The sequence below is a fragment of the Atractosteus spatula genome, chromosome 28 (genome assembly GCF_055471065.1).
Source record: "Atractosteus spatula isolate fAtrSpa1 chromosome 28, fAtrSpa1.hap1, whole genome shotgun sequence".
Lineage (NCBI taxonomy): Eukaryota > Metazoa > Chordata > Actinopteri > Semionotiformes > Lepisosteidae > Atractosteus > Atractosteus spatula.
Window position 1 is genome coordinate 10045294 of NC_142733.1, and position 19738 is coordinate 10065031.

General features: G+C 51.3%; 2 protein-coding genes across 2 annotated transcripts in view; both read right to left on the minus strand.

Annotated features, from left to right (window-relative positions):
* The window catches only part of map1sa (microtubule-associated protein 1Sa), a 31584-nt gene extending 19635 nt beyond the window's left edge, over window positions 1–11949 (minus strand). The window contains exons 1-2 of the mRNA XM_088907588.1: window positions 11793–11949; window positions 2115–2216 (exon numbers count right to left, since the gene is read on the minus strand). Of these exons, the coding sequence (XP_088763714.1) occupies window positions 2115–2216; window positions 11793–11949 (259 nt within the window). The remainder of the gene's footprint in view (window positions 1–2114; window positions 2217–11792) is intronic.
* A 1916-nt stretch (window positions 11950–13865) lies between these two features.
* LOC148814025 (cocaine- and amphetamine-regulated transcript protein) lies at window positions 13866–17599 on the minus strand. The gene is made up of 3 exons (XM_088907643.1): window positions 16065–17599; window positions 15043–15126; window positions 13866–14191 (listed from the first exon to the last, which is right to left on the minus strand). Exons 1-3 carry the CDS (start codon window positions 16191–16193, stop codon window positions 14084–14086), a joined length of 321 nt encoding a protein of 106 aa, XP_088763769.1. The 5' UTR covers window positions 16194–17599; the 3' UTR covers window positions 13866–14083.
* Between the last annotated feature and the right edge of the window lie 2139 nt (window positions 17600–19738).

Sequence of the window (19738 nt, forward strand, 5' to 3'; positions counted from 1 at the left end):
ACTCGGACTCTGCTCTTCACTGGTGAGCATGAAGCGCCGGGGGGGAATTTAAACTGTCTCTACATCACAATGTCAGCTGGCTGCTCGGTCTCCCAGCGTCCGCGGCTACAAACAGGGACACGACTGTTCCCACAGCCTGGAGCACAGCACTGTAAAAATACTGCTGCACCCATCACGGCCCAGGCGCGCTCTCCACGCCTGCCAAGGGCCGCGGCCTCAGCGTCTTGATGCAGGCTGCAAGGACAGACTCTCCATTGTCAGCCGTGGTGGAGCAAAGGTCCACTCCAACCATTTTCATCCCTTTTCTTAAAAATAAAAATGTTTTTTAAGCCCTGGGCATCAGATACAAGGACCCCATTGTTTCGTACTCTTTGCAGAAAAAAAACTCTGCAGCTAAAAAAGGAAACTTATTTCTGTTTTAAGAGTACAGGCTGCACCCCGGGCGAGAAGCGGAGCTGGGGTCTGGCGCTGGAGGAGCACAACAGCCGACTGAGGTCCTGGGACAGCAGGGCGGAGATTCGGAGTCACGCGCCGGGAGAAGATCGGCGTTCGCTTGCGTGACCAAACCGCAGAACAGGAATCACGCGTCAAGGACGCCAAAACCACCAGGCAGGGCAGAAATTCGTCCCAGAGCTCGACTAACCAAAACTTTGCATTCACTATGTCACAGCTTTTCAGACCGTTCTGACTCATACGGGGCTCTTGATATGAATTCACTTTTGGAAATTTTAGAACCAACCTGAAAGTCCCAAAATGTACAGGAGAACAATCGGAGGCAGGGTTACGGGAGATGTGTTAGCGCAGCCGTGACTAAAACGGTTTAGACACAGCGAGCGTCTAAAGGCCGCTCTCTGCTGGGCCGAGCGCGTGAAGCCACAGAGCATCGCGCTGATCTAGCTGTGGAAACCACCCGAGACTCCGTGTTTTCCAAGCGGCTGAGCTTCCACCATTTTAAATTTTTTAAATCTTTAAAAGCAAGATGGGGGGAAAAAAAAAAAAAACACAGCCAGGCCGCTTCTGCCCGTTATGAAATCCAGCGTGTTTTAGAAACGTGCTGGCAGAATAACGCTACAATGTCTTATTCCTCAGTCTGGCAGCAGCGTTTTACAAGGATTCAGCGGGGGCATATTTAAAGGACCAGCAGCCTCGGCCGGCTTCAGCCCATTACAGCCCTGGGAGGTCTGTGACCAGGGGGTGGAGTACACGCCACCCAGTGTTTTCACCTGACTGGGGCATAACAAGAGGGAAGCTAAATGTAAAGAAAATGTAACACTGTATTTACTCTTTCAATTTACCTAGGGATAAATCAGACAGGGTGCCACGGAGGCGCAGGGGTCAGCACTGCTGCCTCACAGCGCCGGGGCCCCGGGTTCAATTCCTGGGGTGCTGCCTGCGTGGAGTTTGTATGTTCTCTCCGTGCTCATGTGGGTTTTCTCCCACACTGGCCACGCGAGCGTGTGCCCTGCGATGGACTGGCGTCCCGTCCAGCAGGTCCAGCAGCCTGCCTTGTGCCCACTGCATGCTGGGATGGGCTCCAGCCCCCCTGCCTTGGCGGTGAGGAAATGAATGGACAGATAACCGACAAGGCCGCTCTGCTGGTGTCCCAGTTTAGCGGGCCGCGGTGGGATGAGTGTGGCCTATTGGCAGCGCCCCTTTCCGAGACGGTCAAGGCTGCACTGGGAGTGTGGCAGAGTGCACCAACCACGCCATCAAACGACGACTCTCAAACGGACAACAGTTACAGATGCAGGGCTGCCAGTCCACCAGGGTTCTGATCATCTGATCGGGACAACTTCTAAGACACAGAAACATCAGAGTCAGCAAGAGGCTGGACCTCCCTATAAAGGAACATTCAAGGCCAATCAGCTTCCAAGGGGGTGACATCACCTTCTGAAGTGGGCTCAGTGCTGTGAGAGTCCAGCTGCATGCACATCGCCGTTCAAACAGCTGAACAGAATGATACCCCTTAGAGCAGGTGTCTGACCCCAGTCCTGGAGGGCCGGAGGGAGTTGAGTGATGTGTCGTAATGTTTCACGCCCTGCGGTCACGCACCCGAGCTCAGCACTGATTCACGGTCTGCCACTGTGGGCGTCTTGCAGGGCGAGAGCACTTACCTTTGACCTCCTCGGAGAAGGTGGCGGAGTGTCGCGACACGAACAGTTTCAGCTGCTCGTCCAGGTTGCAGGCGGTCAGGTCCACATCCCACGATCGGATTCCTGAAAAGGAGACGCAGAGAGAAGGGCTGATTACGAGAGTTGACACTGGACGTGCATTTCCAGTGCATTTTGGACCGAGAGTTACAACAAAGGTAGTGGGTGTTTCTGAACGAGCTGGAAAACTGTATTCTTGGAAGCGGATTCCCTGGAAACCTTCAAGAAAAGGCTGGATGAAATTAAGAGCGTAAAACACAGAAAGGAACTAACAGGTCCAGCTTAGCATCACCGACTGAGTGTTATCATTATGCTGAAGGCTGGACTAAGAGCCAAGTCCTCTTTAGGGATGAATCTTTACCAGACAAGGGAAAACTGCACTCAGCATCAGGGACCCTGCAGTGAACTGTGATCATACTGCAGCTTCAGAGACTGAGGCCTGGTTTCCAAGACCTTCAGCCTAATCTGAACTGTGCGCTGCTACCTTACTCTGAATAGATTTGCACATGCAATTGTGCACTCTGCAAATGCGAAAATTGAGCTAAATTCTTAAAATCTTGTTTTGTTGAATTTTACATGGCAGCTCCTCTCCAGGCCGACCCAGAGAGCGCAGGGGAGGGATTCCTTACAGGAGCTGCCCCTCCTGGCTGCGCTCTGGGGGTGAAATAAGGAGCGAAAAAATGGAGACCGAAGCAAAGAGAAGACGACAAACTTCTCTTTTAAATCTGTCTCGCTCCCTCGAGTCACGTCTCCAGACAAAGGAGAACTGTTCCTTTCTGGGGAAAAATACTGTTTTTTCTCTGATAAAGCAAGAAACCACAATGACTTTCCACTGACTAATTCCTACTGCCTAGCAACTTCTGCTTGATATCGCAGGTCTTTAAAAAGTTCTGTTTGTGCCGCAGCTTAAACTGTACAGCAGGGGTCCCCCATCCTGGTCCTGGAGGACCAGTGTGGCTCCAGGTTTTCACTCCTTATCACTCTAGCCAGCTCCTTATTGGCTCAACTGGACGAGTTGACCAGCTTCTCCCAGCTCTTCAGGCGGTATAGAGAGCTGGAAAACCTCGAGTGGCCCCTCCAGCACCAGGACTGGGGACTCAGTTCTTGACAGCACACAGCTGAACCCCCCCACCCCCCGCAGTGGAGGCTGGGGGAGTTTAACTGGATTCACCCGCAGGCAGCAGGTCCAGGCAGTCACAAACTGAGAGGAACAACTTCCCTTCGGCTGTCGGCAAACACCGGCACAGAAATGACTGAAATCTCTGCCCTGGAATCACAGGAATAAACAAGACCGACTTCAGCAAACATTTCCTACTTAAAATGTTGTCCAAGCAGAAGGCCAGGATGGCATGTGTGCCAGCGATCGAGTGAACAAGACAAAGCTGAAGTCACCGACTCGCCGGGCTGCCACACAGCAGCCCAGGGAGCACAAAAACAACCGGCCTACTTGAGCACTTACTGTACATGTTTCAGCGATTTGAAACACACCAACCATTAAAAAAAATGAAACCAAAAAATGCTCAGTCCTTTATTATTTTAAGCTACATTACATGCAGGATAGCTCAGATTTTGACGTTTCTATTTTCAAAGTGCACACAATTTTGTAGGAACACTCTTGCACTGTAAAGCTTTTAGATGAGGGACCCATCAGCTGAGACAGGGAGAGAAACCTTTCTAACGTCTCAACATGTTTTGTTACGTAATGCTGGAAGACCGTAATCAAACACACGTTTTCTAAACAACCTGCCACATTTCTTTCTGAAAAAATAAGTGCTTAGTTATAAACAGATAGTTAATGGGATTAAAGACAATTTTAAGCTTCTAATTTAGACTGAAATGTTGGTGTTCCATTAAGGTATTTTAGAGAACAGCAAAAACTACAATTCACAGTGAACAAGATGTTCCAGAGGACCAGGGATATCTGAAGGCACAAAAAAGCTTTGTTATTAGGTTTGTATATTCAAACCATACAGACTTAGGCTCCTGTTCTTCACAGGTTGATAAGCACATTCCCACAGGCGAACAGAACACCTCTGTGGTGTCCTGAACAAGCAGGCCTCAGTCTTCCAGGGTATCACTTTGCAATCACTGGATCCCACACGAGAAAGAGCATCCAGGCTAACAGAGAACTGTGGCAATCGCACCGATACGCCACAGGCTTGTTTCCTGCAATGCAGGGTGAAGTCCCACAATTTAAAAAAACAAAAAATTGGAATCAGCAATTATTTTATTTACACAATACGGAAGAGCCGATAGTGCGTTGTTCTTCTCGCGTCGTCCTGCCACTCCTTACCCTACAGCCCACACGCAGGGGCAGGAGAGAGCAGCAGCAGCAGCAGCAGGAAGTGCAGGAAGACTCCCCCCATGACACGCCCACCTCCCGCCTTCGAGCCACTCATCTTTCAGCACGACACAGGAAGCACCACCCCCACCATGAAAACTCAAAGCTGACTGGAGGAGAGGTGTGTCGCTCGCCAACCTGGCGGGCTGCAGGGGGCGCCGAGAGAGCTCAGGCTAAATAAACCCACCCTGGCTCCGGCTGCACTCAGGCCGTTACAGGGCACTATTTGCCAGTGATGTAACCCAGGCTCTAACCCGCAATCCAAGAGCTGGTCACGGGTTCGGGGAGAACCTGGACAAGTCTGCACCACGAAGCCGCACGAAGTGAGAGTGCAGCAGCGCTGTCAGCACAGCGAGTGTGAAAATAAATGAAGGGCGGTGTACTGCCTCACTGCGAGCCCCTTCTAGAAAAGCCGGTCTCTGGGGCAGGTGGGATCTCCCGGGATCTGTTAATTAGAGATCTGCCCGGCTCTGTCAAACCCAGAAACTGCCAAGCGTGGGAGGTTTTACCAGACAGGAAAGCACCTTATCCAGCAGGCCGGAAATACATCTAAAGCGCCCAGCATTCCACCAGCTGTGCACAGTGGCACCCCCTACAGGCAGAGAAAAATCCCACGGACAATAACAGACGTGGCACAGCCCACGGTCACACTGCAACGTCCTGACCACAGAGAGACGCCCGTGCTCACGGCAAGAGCCCCCAGTTACACTACTGCCACTCCTGAAAAACACACCCGAGAAGTATAACCTCGTCTTTCTCCTTTACTATGCATTGAAAAGGCAAATATTTCTTTCACATTTTTCCCCCATGCACTTCTCAGTGGAGGATACGGCCTACATCTGATACATTTCTAAACGTGCAAAAAAGGCTAATCTTCACCACTCGGTCCTTATCGGTTCCTCCTACCACTGAGGAGTTTTAGAACCAGCAGCCTCTCACCCTTCCTGCTGACTATTCGTCGCTGTCTGGAGCAGAATCGCCCCGAGCTCCCCTGCTGTAGCCCCCACACTGCAGACAGATGTTTGTTTAACGCTGGTGTCTGGCAAACCTCAGCTGCTCGCTTAAACCATCTGAAAATAAACTCGCAGGCTCTGGGCGGCCGAGGCACAGCGCAGCCCTGCAGTTCTTATTGAGGCCAGTGATTATCCTCCAAGGGACTGGATGCTCTGGCATGACAGTTTGATAGTTACTGAATCACAGGATATAAAATCTGTGAATAAAACCGTTCTTTCAAAGGAGCCTTAAGGTGCTGGAAGTGTCTCGCAGCAGATTGAACCAGACTTTGTGCACAGCGGAGCTAAGGGACTGGAGCTGTGCCCTCTTTATTGGCACAGAGAAGACAGACTGTTAATGAGTCACCTTGCTGAACAGGTGAGCAGGAACAGGTAACACTGCGCTAGCAAGGCTATGTGGGCGTGTCTCTTCCCAGCCTCCACTGCCTGCCAGGACAGAGTAAACAGAGGGAACAGACTTCGGACACGCACTCTGAAACCCCCTGAAGACCCACCCCCTCGCTCAATTACCTGCCCTGGGCTTCCTGTGAACGCCACTCGCTGAGCACAAGCGTCCCTGCAGCTCTTATCGTGCATCAGGGGCTGTGTCACTCAGACAGGGCTGCAACTCCCATCTGGAAGGCGAGCCTTCAGGATTTGCTGAAACTAATGTCCAAACGTGTCCGGTGTTTTCAAATATCACATAGCTTTGATACCAATTATAAATCCCATTTAATGTTTTAAGAGCTGAATGCAAATTTCCCAAATACTTCCCAAAAAGAAAACTGAAACCAGTGAATCTGTTATTAAGAACAAGAGCAAAAACAAGAGACCGTGCTCCTCCAGTACCAGGGCTGGGATACATGGGGGGTAGTGAGCTCCTAATCTAAGGCTCAGATTCAGGCAGGAGCAGAGTCAGTGTCATGTGCACAGGCAGGAAGTCGACTGTGATGTCATTCTGTTGGCTGTCTGGAGAAAAAAGGAGGAAGAGAACTAAAGCTGCCTGAAATTACACTCAGGTTCATTTCCTTAGCTAAAAACTTCAACAATAACACAGGACAGCTCAGGAAGCAAGAGAAGCAACAGACTGACCTTTTTCAGTAGCCAGTTACATCTTCAAAATAATTTGCCCGCGATCTCAAGTGCAGTTAACATGAACAGCGAACAGTCAACAGTCCGTCGATGCTGCACACGAGTTCAGCCCGATTTGCATCCAGCCTTGGCTGAAGAAGAGCCGGTTCACAGCACACCTGAGCCGCACAGCGGCCTTGCACTGTACCCTAGATCTCCAAGCTAGCTCCGGCAGACTCCTCACCATTAAACAGGACTGCCACACCAGGATCAAGTGCTCAAAGTCTTTTCAAGAGCAGACAGACAATCAGCACAAATCAGCACTTCCCAGTCACTGCCTGAGAGATCAAAACAAAGTTTTTCAAGACTGCAGCTCCATCACGAGCGACATTCTGAAGCCTAACCTCGCTCAGGCTAAAAGCTGACAAGTGTGCAGCCTTTTAAGCTCTCCCAAATCAGACAACTACAAATACCTTCATGACAGACTTAGTTTTCTACAACAAATATAATATTCTTACAATTTAGCCATATGAATCAGCAGTCTATGACATTTTGCAGTTGTTAAATTATTTCTGTAAGGATTCTTAGAAACTCAGTTGGACAATAACTTGAAGCGGTCATAGGAAGATGATACATTTCCTATTATTTTGTTTCTTCATTTTTCCACAATCTCTTAATCAGTTGTTTCATCACCTTTTTTATCCATCTGGAGAACAGATTCTTCTCTGCCACAATCACAGTTTAACATGAAGACTGGTTATGAAAACCTCATCTCAGATTTGTGAAATCCTTCTTTCCAAAAACACGTTACTTTCAATCAAAATTAGGTAATTAGGTAAATCTTTGTTTTCAGATTACAGGGAACCATAATGACAAGACAGAATCAAGCACATTATCTAATTTTATGACGGTTGGATCTTTTTAGTGCTCTAGAAAGCTGAATATACCAAGTTAACGATCCATTACTTCTTTACAGACCAAATGGATCGCCTGCAAATCTCTACTGCCTTAAACTAAACTTTGGACTCGCATCCATCATACTCTTTACTTAAGAACTACTTATTCAAAGAAGCTTAAACTATCAAGACGCAGCAATCCGACAACACGAATATGATTGCTTGGGTCTGGATTAAACAAGCCTGCAGGCGCCTTGGCCTCAACTGTGTAGAAGCCGCACTGCAACACGATATCCTACAAAGACGACGAGCTCAGCATAAACAGCAAAGCCCTGACAATGGGAAAATGACAGCTAAGGGCTTCAGTGAAGCCCTCTCTCCCTCTGTCAACACGCTCCGTTTCACAGCTTAGCAGAATGACCATTTTGTGCCTAATGGGTTTCTTAATAACAAGAAAATCTTTCAGAACCTTTCCCACAAATTCACTGCGCATGCAACATTCCATCGAGACAGCGTTAGTGCTGCAGAGAGCCCAGTGAAAACGATGCTCTCCGACTGCCATCTGGGAGACTGACGTGCTTCGGACACTGCACAGCTAACGCAGAAGCAGTCAGGCTTTTAAGGGAAGGGTGTGCATGCTGTTCACAGCAGAAGGCATTTGGAATTGAAGGCATTTCCTGCCAGCGCTGAGCGATTCGTTCACTCTGCCATCCTTCACTTCCAGGAGAAACAGAGGCAGGAATCAAGTGGGAAGCCTGTCCGTGTGGTTCTCTCCACACCTCTCCCGACAATCCTGCAGGAACGTCAGACAGGTGCTTACCCGTGACGCCCACGTTCCACCCACAGACACGGGCATATGGCCTAACGCCAGCCCCGGTCCAGTGGGTCATGCCCTGGAAAGAGCAGCACAGACAAGGCAGGACTTGAAAACCTCCAGAAACGCCATCAAACACTTGCCCTTCAAGCCTATGAGATTTTTAACTTACATTTTCACCTCTGCATTACTGACTGCTTTCCTGGCTTTAACAGTGTTTGTTTTCCAGGAATTCTAGCCCGAGAGGACCGCGGTCCTTGCGGATTTTCACTACGTGAAGCCTGCAGCCAGCGCCACAGTATTGCCTGTACCCAGATGAACAGAAGGCTACACTCCCTTTCTGAACTAGAGGAGCCCCATGGGAATGAAAATAAACATACTACAGTCATCCAGAATTGGAATTCCGAAAATCTGGATCAGATTTTAACTACTGCTTTACCGTTATCATTCACAGTGACTAAAAAATGCAGATTTCTGCCTTGAATGCTGGTATCTGCAGCCAGGGCACTCAGAATGGCTCCACAACAAAAGGCTGAGGTCATTTATTACAAGAGTTCTTCATACGGTCATTGAAAATTCCTACTGGCAGCATAGCGGCTCTGTGGTTAGTATTGCTGCCTCACAGCACTGTGGCCCAGGGTTCAATACCGGGGTGCTGTCTGTGTGGAGCTTGTATGTTCTCCCTGTGTGGGTTTCCTCCAGGTGCTCCAGTTTCCTCTCCCACAGACCAAACACATACTGGAAGCCTAATTGGTATCTGTGAAAACTGGCTCTGGTGTGAATGTGCCTGTGTCCGTCCACCCTGTGATGGGCTGGTGTCCTGTCCAGGGTGAACCCTGACCTGGGCCCCTTGCTTGCTGGGATAGGCTCCAGCTCCCCGTGACCCTGAACTGAAGAAGCAGTCAGGAAATGAATGGGTGGACGAAAATCCCTACTGTCTCGAGGTTACAGGCAAGACGTCTTGAGAGCTGACTCCCGAGTGTCTCTGCACAAGTGCACATCCCTTCCTCCTGGGTGAAGGTGCTGCCAAATTTTTTTTTGCCCGTTTGTGGAGGGGGACTAAAAACATGTTCGCAGTGCAATTTGAGAATCCCGTTCTCTCCCCAGCCATCTCAGCGGGGTGTGCAGGAGCTCTGATGAAGCCGAAGGCGGACGTCCCTTCCCTGGGCTGGACTCCGGACTGCTCAACAACATCCACATGTCCAGACTCCCCCTCTCCCGCTGGGGAGAGCTGACGGGGCCCCCGCGGCCCCTGTGGGGTACACACCTTGGGGAGAAACCCCATCCTGAGCTTGACAGCAACTCCGATTTTAGGCGTCGCCAGTTTCGGAGGCCAGGGGTCTTGCGCAAAGGCCACGTCTCTTGAGATCAGTTCTTCTTGGAAAAACGCAGCTGCTCCTCGGGAGGTGAGGCCTGTCGTGCCCACAGCACGGCCCAGGAAGGGGCGAAGCCGGCCGGTCCGCAGACTGCAGGCCCGGACGACGGAGTGTGTGCTTTACACAGACAAATCCCTCAGGGCCTGCAGCGGTGAAGTCAGCCTGAAGCCCATTATCCTACGGAGAAGAATCACTAGAACACCCTGCACGAGGAGCGCTGGGAACACCCGGCAACTCCCAGGGGTTTTATAAGGTAACCTGGAAAGTTGAGAAAATTTTCCAATTCATCCCTTAAAACTTGCACGAACCTTCCCTAAACCCTGCTGCTCGGCAATGCACATCAAGCATCATATAAAATAACCGCTCAAGCAGAGGGAAAGTCAGATAGTAATCACATCACCCCTCATTACCCTGTAACACGTTCATACAGAAGACAGAATCTGAGCAGTAGGGGTGTCCAGTCCTGGTCTTGGCGAGTCTGCGAGTTTCACCCCCAAACCAGTTCTTAATGACTCATCAGCATAATTCTCCCAGCTCTCCAGGGGACACTGATTGAAAAAGACCTGAAAACCTGCGGACACACTGTCCCTGCTCCAGGACTGGACACCCCTGCTGTACCGGGCCGTGACCTACACCCCTCAGTCCAAGTCCAGCTACAGTACAGACTCAGCCCTGGGGAAAACAGGCCTGTTTCACTGTTTAGCATCTTCTCAGGAGGCAGCACTGTAACAAAACACTGCATCACTCAGGCTGCTGCAGGATGTGGCAGAATTCATCAGGATCAAACACGCTGTACGCTTTGTAGTTCCCTACATTTTTTGCTAAAGTCTGCTGTATTTTTTTTTATGTTTGTGGAAAAGAATAAGAACGCACATACCTCAGTATCAATGTTAATGCAAGACCGGAGTTTATTTTGTGTGGAATTAAATGCGAGTCTGGGTACCCCGAGTGTCTGCCTCAGGAGGCAAGTTCTAATGACAAGCGGGCGTGATGTAACCTGGCGGGGTGGCTCTCTGAAGGAGGCAACGTCTAGCGGAGGAAACATTTTTTGACTGTGGCTAAGCGGGGTTTTTTCCTCTGTGGTCTCCATCAGGAGCGTGTCCTTCGCGACTGGTGCCGCTTCAGTCACCGAGCAAAGAGACGGGCGGGACCACCGGGGTCTCCCTCAACATGTTTCCGTGACCCTGCCTGAGCATCGATCACAAAAGCACAAACCTTCGATATTTGACGTGGCTGCTCGCCGGATCCTGAAAACAACCGTGACGCGTCGGTGCATCAGAAAGCCATAAGTGGGTGCGGTACTGTAGGTGGGATATGCAAAATCACAACCGGGAATAAACACGAGCTCCGAGCGCTCTCCTGCCTGCACACGGGCGAGCGGGCAGGGAGCGGAAGATGAAGTCATTGCGCGATGCAAGCCGCGGTATGCGGCGGCGACCTGAGCCGTCTGAGGACGATGCTGGGAGGAGGCACGCAGCAGGAGAGCCGGGTGCTGGCGTGGGGACAGGGCAGGACTGCCTCGCCCACAACACGGCTCTGCAATGGCTCTACAGACACATTCGCCGTCTCGCCCGGGGAGCGGCGGGGCACTTTCCGACCAAACTCTTTCTCTGAAAACGTCACCAGACAACACCCGACACATACACAGCAATGAGCGGGGGGGGGGACGGCGCGTTTCAGTATCAGGTCTAAAGGGCGGCACACCGCAGTCCTCTCCCCCCCCACCCAGAGCCCAGGGGTCCGCTGCACGGGTGCAGCTTCACCAGCTCCGCCGGGAGACCTCGGGAGGAATTACTGTGTCAAGTAGACACTGCTGCGTCCTCTGCATGTGGCGCTGATTTTGTTTTCGGGGGTCTGTGATAATCACCCCCACGTTTCAAAGCGGGCTGTGTAGCGGGAGGGCGCAGCCCCACAGAGCGAAGCCCCTGATGAAGGCGGCGTGCTCTCTCAGCCCCCCGCAAACTCCCAGCCCGCCAGCCGCCCCAGTCTGGCTTACTGGCGCTCCTGCGTGCAGTTCCTGAACACCACAGCCCGACCGGGGCGACAGCACGCAAATGTCTTTGGACACGAACGCAGCTCTCGATCTGTGTGGGAACACGGGGATAAAGGGGACGAAAAAACAACAAGCAGGGGGCATCCGCGCCGCGCTCACCTCTCTCGATTTCCGACACCACGTATTCCAGCAGGCCGGGGCGGCTATGCTCCCCGACGACAACCAGCAGGGAGTACTTGTCGTTGCTGAAGCCGGGGTGGGCGGCTCGGACGGGGCTGTCCGCGCCTTCCATGTCTCCAGCCTGCTCCGTCGCCATGTTGGGAAGTTCGCCTAATGACGTCACCGCGAAACGGCCCTATTTATTGGAAGGGGGCGGGGCGCGCCAGCCCGGGGGGGTGACGCGACCAATCAGAGCTCAGCACCGCGTGGCCCCGCCCCCTAGGATACGGCGGCGTGCGCCTCGCGCTTTCCACGCGCTCTGAAGCAGCCCGGGGCTGTTCCCCACCGCGAGCCGCATCCACGCGTGTCCCAGTGGGGCTGTCGAGGCGTGATTTCAATTTCTGAGGAGCGCATCTTTTTAAACAGGATGGAGGGGGAGGGAAACCGCCTGTGACTTATTGCTGTACCAGGCTAACGTAAAAACGAAGCTGTTTGAAAAGTGCAAGGCGCTGTCATGTCCTGTTTGCATTAGAATAGTGCGGTACTGCTTTGACTAGTCTGTACAGAGCTGTGCGGTGTTTATATTACTCCCAGCTATTTGTGTTATCCCACGGCCCCGTGTTCCGTGATTTAACGATGAAACGGATACAGTCAGGAGTCAGATTATTTCGACGTGAGTGGACTCGGGGGCAGGGAAGTGAGACAGGGGTTATTCTCTCTTTCCCCTGAGTCACTCGTGGTCGACTCACGCTGTGATCAACCACACAGTAATGCCCGTCCGTCGCCACACGTCCGCTCCGCCGCGCTCAGACGGCAGTAACTCCGCCTGCGAAAAGCCCGGGTAGGTGTCACTACAGCTGTGTAGCGCCCCCTGGCGGTGCCGTGCCAGACCGCTGTCCGGGGCTGAGCGCGCTTCGCAGTCCGCTTGTCATCCAGACCCTTCGACCACTTCGGATTAACCCCAAATACCCATCTAACATACCGACATTCGGAGGTATTCCATTAAAACCTCAAGAGAAAACTGCGGATCTCTGAATTCTCTGCCTATAGAATGACGTCTTTCGACATGCCTCGTGTCTGAAGTGTCACAACAGCTTATCCACAGTGGTTGTGCTACATTTATGAACATAATCATGTGGTAGGCCCATTGACGGCAGGAGTTTGATGTGGAAAGTCTTACACAGTCAGTTCAAATCTAAAACTCCACTGAGGAAAATAAGACAAGTACAATCTGTTAATCTGAACAAACTGAACGGCATTCTTCCGCTCTGGGACTGTTTCACCGTCAGTACGTGTGCCGAGCCGAGCCGAGCCGAGCCGAGCGCAAGGCGGGACCAGGCCCGGCGCTGACGCTTGGATCCGTAACTCATCTGTGTTACACAGTGTAGCCCCCCTCAGGAAAGTCCAGGCCCGCACCAGGCGGAGCAGAGGGGTGATTGGAAACGGCTTTGGGTAAAGGTGTCCGCAACAGAAACCACCAGTCCGGAAATCATGCCAAACCTTTGTTCTTGTTATAGAGTACTAAATGGGCGGCACCGTGGCGCAGCGGTTACCATTGCAGCCTCGCAGCGCCGGGGTCACTGGGTTTACTTCCGGGCCTGGGGTGCTGTCTGTGTGGAGTCTGCATGTTCTCCCCGTATTTGCGTGGGTTTCCTCCCGCGGTCCAAAGGCATGGGGGTGAAAATTGGCCCCGGTATGAGTGTGTGTGTGTGTGTGTGTGTATCTGTGTGTGTGCATCAGTGTGTGTGTGTATCAGTGTTTGTGTGTATCAGTGTTTGTGTGTGTATCAGTGTGTGCCCTGCGAGGGACTGCAGTCTTGTCCAGGGTGTACCCCACTCTGAGCCCAGTGACGGCGAGAGACCCCGGGCCCCTCTAACGCGACAATCTGAAGTTGTACATCAGTAAGCCAGTAAGCAGTGAAACAGGCCTGTATTCTGGAGCTGTGCGGCCATGCGCACACCAGCAGTGCGGAGTGAAGGTACCTCTGAACAGCTCTTGGGAGAGAAACCGCAGCGCAAGACATCTCATTGATGCCACCGGACACTGCCGCCAGACATGCACGACAAAGAAAGCCTCGGTTTTTAAAAATTTATTGACTTTCTTCAGTTCCTCCAGTAACAGAGAACAGATACGAAAAGGCCGTGTTTGTGCTCGCGAGGCGCCAGCAGGGGGGGCGGCGGGTCGCGCGGCCGCGGGGCAGAGCGGGGGGAACGCATTCCGGCTCGTGCCCCCTCCGGCCGCGGGTTCCGGGGTGACGTCACGTCTCTCAGCCCCCCGCGCGGAGCCCGGCTCTACAAACACTTCAGGATGTAGAAATTGCAGGAGGTCCCTCGCGGACAGTTGCACAGCTTCCCGATCCTCGCGCCCTTGCGCACTGCGCACTGCTCCCCTGCGTCACACTGCACAACAACAACAGTCATCATCATCATCATCATCATGCCAGCCTAAAGCATAGGGGAAACGCCTCGCTGTTAGCAGGACAATAGTGAAAACGTCCCCGTGCCCCAAGCGCTTTGGAATATTGTCTTGTTCTGATTTGTAAATGAATCAAATACGTTTATACAACGCATGCGACCGTGTTGCAACCATGACCACGGTTTTCACACTTTTCAGGTCGCCAATTTTTAAACGAATGTACTACCTAAGTCCGTTCATCCGTTTTCTAGCCGCTTGTTTCTGTACAGGGCCGCGGGGGGGACGGAGCGCATCTCGGCTCACAACGGGAAACTCGTCCATCGCAGGACACACACAGACACGGACACACACTCACACCAGGGCCAGTTTTCCCTAAAGCCAATTAACCTCCCAGCATGTCTCCGGACTGTGGGAGGAAACCGGAGTACCTGGAGGAAAGCCACATGAACACGAGGAGAACATGCAAACTCCACGCAGACAGCACCCCAGGTCCGGAAATTGAACCCAGGGCCCCAGCACTGCGAGGCAGCAATGCTTAGGACTGTGTTAGTACCTACGTGTGATTTTTTTAAACAGATTTTTAAAGGTCGGCACACTTAAGAACTGCACATTTCTCAATGCTGCTGCATTTCCTCCAAAAGAGATCTTCAGTTACAGCAAATAAGGTTTTAGAAAACCCGGCCAGTGTCGGCTTTGAAATTCACACCGCATCAAAACCTCTTATCTCCCGGAGTACAATAGTGCAGGATTGCATGAGCAGATCTCGCCGAGCTCAACAACCGAGCGCACCGGCCAGCGAGCGGGCTACTGTTAAAGAAAGCGCCTGATTCCTCACCGACGGCACCCAGCCCAGCTTCTTCTCCGCCGACGGCATCCTCTTGTTCTTCAGCTTCTCCAGAACCTCCTGCAGGGCTTCGATCTGGGAGAGCGGAGGGAAAGTCACACCTTCGACAGGCTGGGCCACAAAGTCAAAGCAGGGTGCGTCCGGCCGTGCGCGCTACTCAGAGCTTGAATTGTGCTCGAAGACAATGTTGTTATTCCAGACACACGTATCCATAATGAACTCAACTCAACCTCTTCATTAACAGAACTAAGAAAACGAATACGAGACGTGGCAAAGAAAATTAAATGTAATAACTCATTGGCAATATAACAGACTATAATGTTCAAACATCAGTTTTGACGCTATTCATGCTTATCCAGTGAACAGCTCAAGCTCTCTTCGACTTGTGGGGTTGGAGTTACAGCTCTCGCTAGTCCCCCATCGCCAAGTGCAGCATCGCCAAGTTACTATTCTGAAATGGAAATGCATTTGCTCAAAGACTGTCAGGGATTTAAAATCACTTGACCTGCCACAGGAGCAAGAAGCGGTACAATTAACAAGGGCTTTCAGTCTAAAGACGGAGGACAAATGACGAGATGTTAGTACTCGGGTTTAATAAAACGGCATGCGGCTTTAAGAAAACTCTTTTACAGGGGTTCATAGACGGCTCATCCCCAAATAAATGTAGGTTCAAAACAGTCTTATTTCAAAAGCGTATTGTAGCGCTTTCGATATTTTCATGGTCTACAAGCTTTAGGAAGCGGAGATACAACAGAATCTACAAAGTAAACAGTACATCTTTACAGTACACGTTAGAGGTTTATTCAATGCTGAAAAGAGAAGAAGAGGAGCAGAGCGTGTCACCTGAGGCTCCACTGCCGAACCGGTGTGCTTCCCTTCTCTCCCAGCAGGGAAAACCCCTTTACCCGTACCCGCGCAGCCCGGCGCGGCTCCCCGCTGGCGGTACAAGTCAGCGGACTCTGCGGACTCGCACGGCGGACGCAAGCTCGGCCACTCGGGCTGGGGTTTCTTACCAGCTCCTTCTCCTCCTGGCTTTTGTTGGGAGTTTCCAAGGAGCGCGCTTCCAGGGAGTCGTCGCAGAGCAGCAGGGAGAGGAGGAGAGAGCAGGTGAAAGCCAGCAGGAGCAGGCGGCTGCTGGCCATGGTGCTGAACGGTTCTGTCACAGGCGGGTTCTCCAGAGCGCCCCGCCGGCCCGCTCTTTTATACCCCTGCCTGACATCAGCTGCTGCAATATTTACACCCCGGTCCCGAGAGGCGTGATTGGGGTATTGATTTCCCTTCCTCACTCTAGTCTGACACGGCCCAAACTCCCCGCCCGCCCCCCGGCGAAAACTCCTTTAATGTCTTTTTTTTCCTCTTACTCTTTTTTTTTTAAAAGGCATCAAACTTTTCCCATTAAAAAAAATAAGTTCCGTGCTGATTACTTTGGCAAGAAATCTCGCTTCGCAAACTTCAGATTGATGATTCAAAGAGAACAGGTTTGAAATCTGGGAAGGGACAATTTGGTTCTTTTCCGGTGTTTTTTAATTTTTATTTTTCATGACCTGTCCAGAAACGTGAACAAGTGGTCCTCAGCGGGCACATTAACAGTCAGGCGTCTGGTGTAGCTAGAGGAGCAATTCTGCGCCAGTAAGCTGGTTGCCAACGTGCAGTCAGGTCTCAGGAGCTGAGCAAGGACCTGGCCCGTGCTGTGCTAGGGCACCTCGAAGGTAAACCAGGCTGCTGCTGCAAATAGTGCTGGTGGACCAACAGGTGGCGCTCTTCTTTCTTCTTCTGGACCAGAAATTCCAAGCCAATGCCCCAGTCTGATGACTGGGAGGACTGATTATAAATTATTAATAAATAACTGGTGACACGGTGGTGCCGTGGTAAGAATTGTTGCCGTGTGGCACTGGGGCCCTGGGTTCAATTTCCGGACCTGGGGTGTTGTCTGTGTGGAGTCTGCATGTTCTCTGCATGTTCACAGGGGTTTCCTCTGGGTGCTCTGGTTTCCTGTCACGGTCAAAAACCATTCTGGTAGGTTAATTGGCTTCTGGGGAAACTGGATCTAATGTGAGCGTGTCTGTGTGCCCTGTGATGGGCTGGCGTCCCATCCAGGGTGTACCCTGCCTCGCGCCCATCGCAGATCCTTCAGGCTTGCCGTCGAAACTGACAACTCGTGTGTGATGTCAGTACATTATAAACCTAGAACCTTGTTCATTCATCCTCAAACGGTTCAGTTTGACTGTGATGTCTGCAATAATTCCCCTTCTGTACAAAGAAAATGCTATCAAGTGCACTGTAGCTTAGAAGTCTCTGAAATTATCTGGTGGAATCTGTCAGCGGCAAAGACGATACGACGGACTTCTTTACAGAATCGAGGGTGAAACGGGAAGCAGGGGACACAAGTGGAAACCACAGACAAGTGGGCGATCTTCCCGAGGAAGGCAGAGGCAGTGCTGGAGCAGAGCACAGCTGAGCTCAAGGCTGTGGTGATCAAACCAGTTCACCTCAAGCAAAGGGAGGAAGGAAGCAAAAAAAAAACAGGATTCAAAACTCTGCGAAAGGCAAAAACTGTTCTTTTTTTATTTTAATCACGCAGACGCTGACATTTCAAGACACCTGTCCTCCAAGAACTCCAGAACAAGAAACCTCGAGCCCTGCGTGTGCGGCCCACAAGCAGCGAGAGAAGAAAATCGTTCGAGGGCCCTGGTGCACGCGGTTCAGCCCGAGCCCCTGAGGAGGGACTCCCCAGTCTAATTGAAAAGGGCTTTTCGAAGAACAGGACAAAATGTCACAGTGGCCTAACAAGGCAATTTATCAGAGCGCTTGATCGGAATGGGGTTCATTAGCACGCCAGTCCGGAACACAGGCGTGGCCTGGCTGACCCGATACGAACAGCCTTCTCTTCCTTTTTCCTAACCAATTAGGGTTAAAAGAAGACCTTTAAGTCTCCAGAGACTGAAATCACATCTTCTACACAGAAAGGAAAATCCCAAACCCTTTCCATGAGTAGGCAAGTAATAATTAGCTTCTATTGGCTCTTCTTTCTCGCTTTCTGTTAAGTGTGTGGCTCTGTGTGACTGAAATAAGCAAGACTATCTTTCCTTCAGCCAGCTGCTAGATTAATTCTCGGCTAATATCCAGATGGCAAAGACAGAACCTTGCAAAGAGAATCAAAGACACGATAAGCTACTTTCTAAAAGCACCTCTACCATGATATCAAGCCCACGAGGTATCACCTTAGTTTTTAATTCTCGTCAATAATAAGGTCATGCAGACTCAACACATGACCCCGCAACTTCACACTGCAATTTGCTCAAAGTAAGAGTGTAATGTGTGACTGTTTAATCACAGTACATTGTTTTCAAACTTTGTTTGGGTAACACTACAGAAGGGATTTTGCTCAGGGTGTTATGTGTTTGAAGAGCCACAAAACTCCCCATGTCCATAAAGATCCAGCAAGCCAGAGCCTGGCCCTGAAGGACTGGGCACCAGATGGCTCCCACCCCTGGACAGCACGGGTCCCATTCAGACACACTCAGCCTGGCTCTGGGAGCTGCCTTGGGAAACCCCCAGCTGACCTGGTGAGAACATGCAGGGTCCACGCAGAAGGCACCCCAGGCTGGGACTGCAGCCAAGACGCAAGAGCATTGAGGCTGCTGCACTAAAGCAAAAACTACAAGGAAAATAAGAAAGACTAAAATATGTTGTCTTCCATTACCCCCAAGAACTGTCCCGTTTGAGCATTTACGTTTTTATTTAAAGATTCTCTTTAAAACAAACGTGTGGACGTTATTTGAAATTCAACAGAAAGGGGCATCACTGGAAGGGTCAGGGCACTGCAAAGTCTTGATTTCTGGGAACATTTTGCAGGAAAAAAGACCAACGCAGCCGTTCACAGAGCTAGAAGCTCCAAGTGGTCAAGGAGCTGGAGCAGAGAGTCTCTCCTGCTCACACTTTCCTCCCATCGCTGCCACGTCCTCACATCCTGTCCTGGGGTGCGGTGAACCCCAGTCCCCCCCTCTCCTGGCCCGGCGGGGAGAGCCAGGACCTGCGTCACCGACGGAGGCTCTGGAGCGCTGTGGGCAGCAAGGCTGCCTGATCAAAAGCATTTAAGATGAGCAGCTCTCTCCCAGAATCCCTCATAAACAGCAGCTCCGCATCCCAGGCCCGATTACTGCTCTGGCTGGGATTCCAGCGTGTTTCCATTCTTCTGTCCAAAACACTGCACCTGTCATCTCAACCCCAAGAAACCCAGAGAAGAGAGATTCACAGCACAGCAGCACAACATCACTGTGAGTACTGGGCTGATGCAAGCCAACCCCCGCAGGATGTTAACGCAACATTTTGCAAAGAGGTTTTGGCAAAACGTACAATGGCAAAAAAAAGAGATTATGTTCACTTTGGACTTTCTTTCATATTTCAGCAGCAAATAAAATGATAAACACCCAACCTACGAAGAGATAAAGTAATATTGGTCCTATTTATGGAGGCATGGTGGTGCAGTGGTCAGCATCGCTGCCTCGCCCCGGGTTTAGTTCCAGACCCGGGGAGCTATCTGTGCAGAGGCTGTATGCTCTCCCTGTGTTTGTGTGGGGTTCCTCCCACACCCTAAAGACACACTGGTAAGTGAATTGGCTTCTGGGAAAACCGGTCCTGGTGTGAGTGTGTCTGTGTCTCTATGTGCCCTGCGATGGACTGGTCC

Coding starts and splice junctions, on each gene's coding strand:
- LOC148814025 (XM_088907643.1), bottom strand. CDS start 16,193: ATGGCCAGCAGCCGCCTGCTCCTGCTGGCTTTCACCTGCTCTCTCCTC. Junction 15,127..16,064: donor GCCAGGAGGAGAAGGAGCTG/GTAAGAAACCCC, acceptor CCGCTCTCCCAG/ATCGAAGCCCTGCAGGAGGT. Junction 14,192..15,042: donor AGCTGGGCTGGGTGCCGTCG/GTGAGGAATCAG, acceptor GTTGTTGTGCAG/TGTGACGCAGGGGAGCAGTG.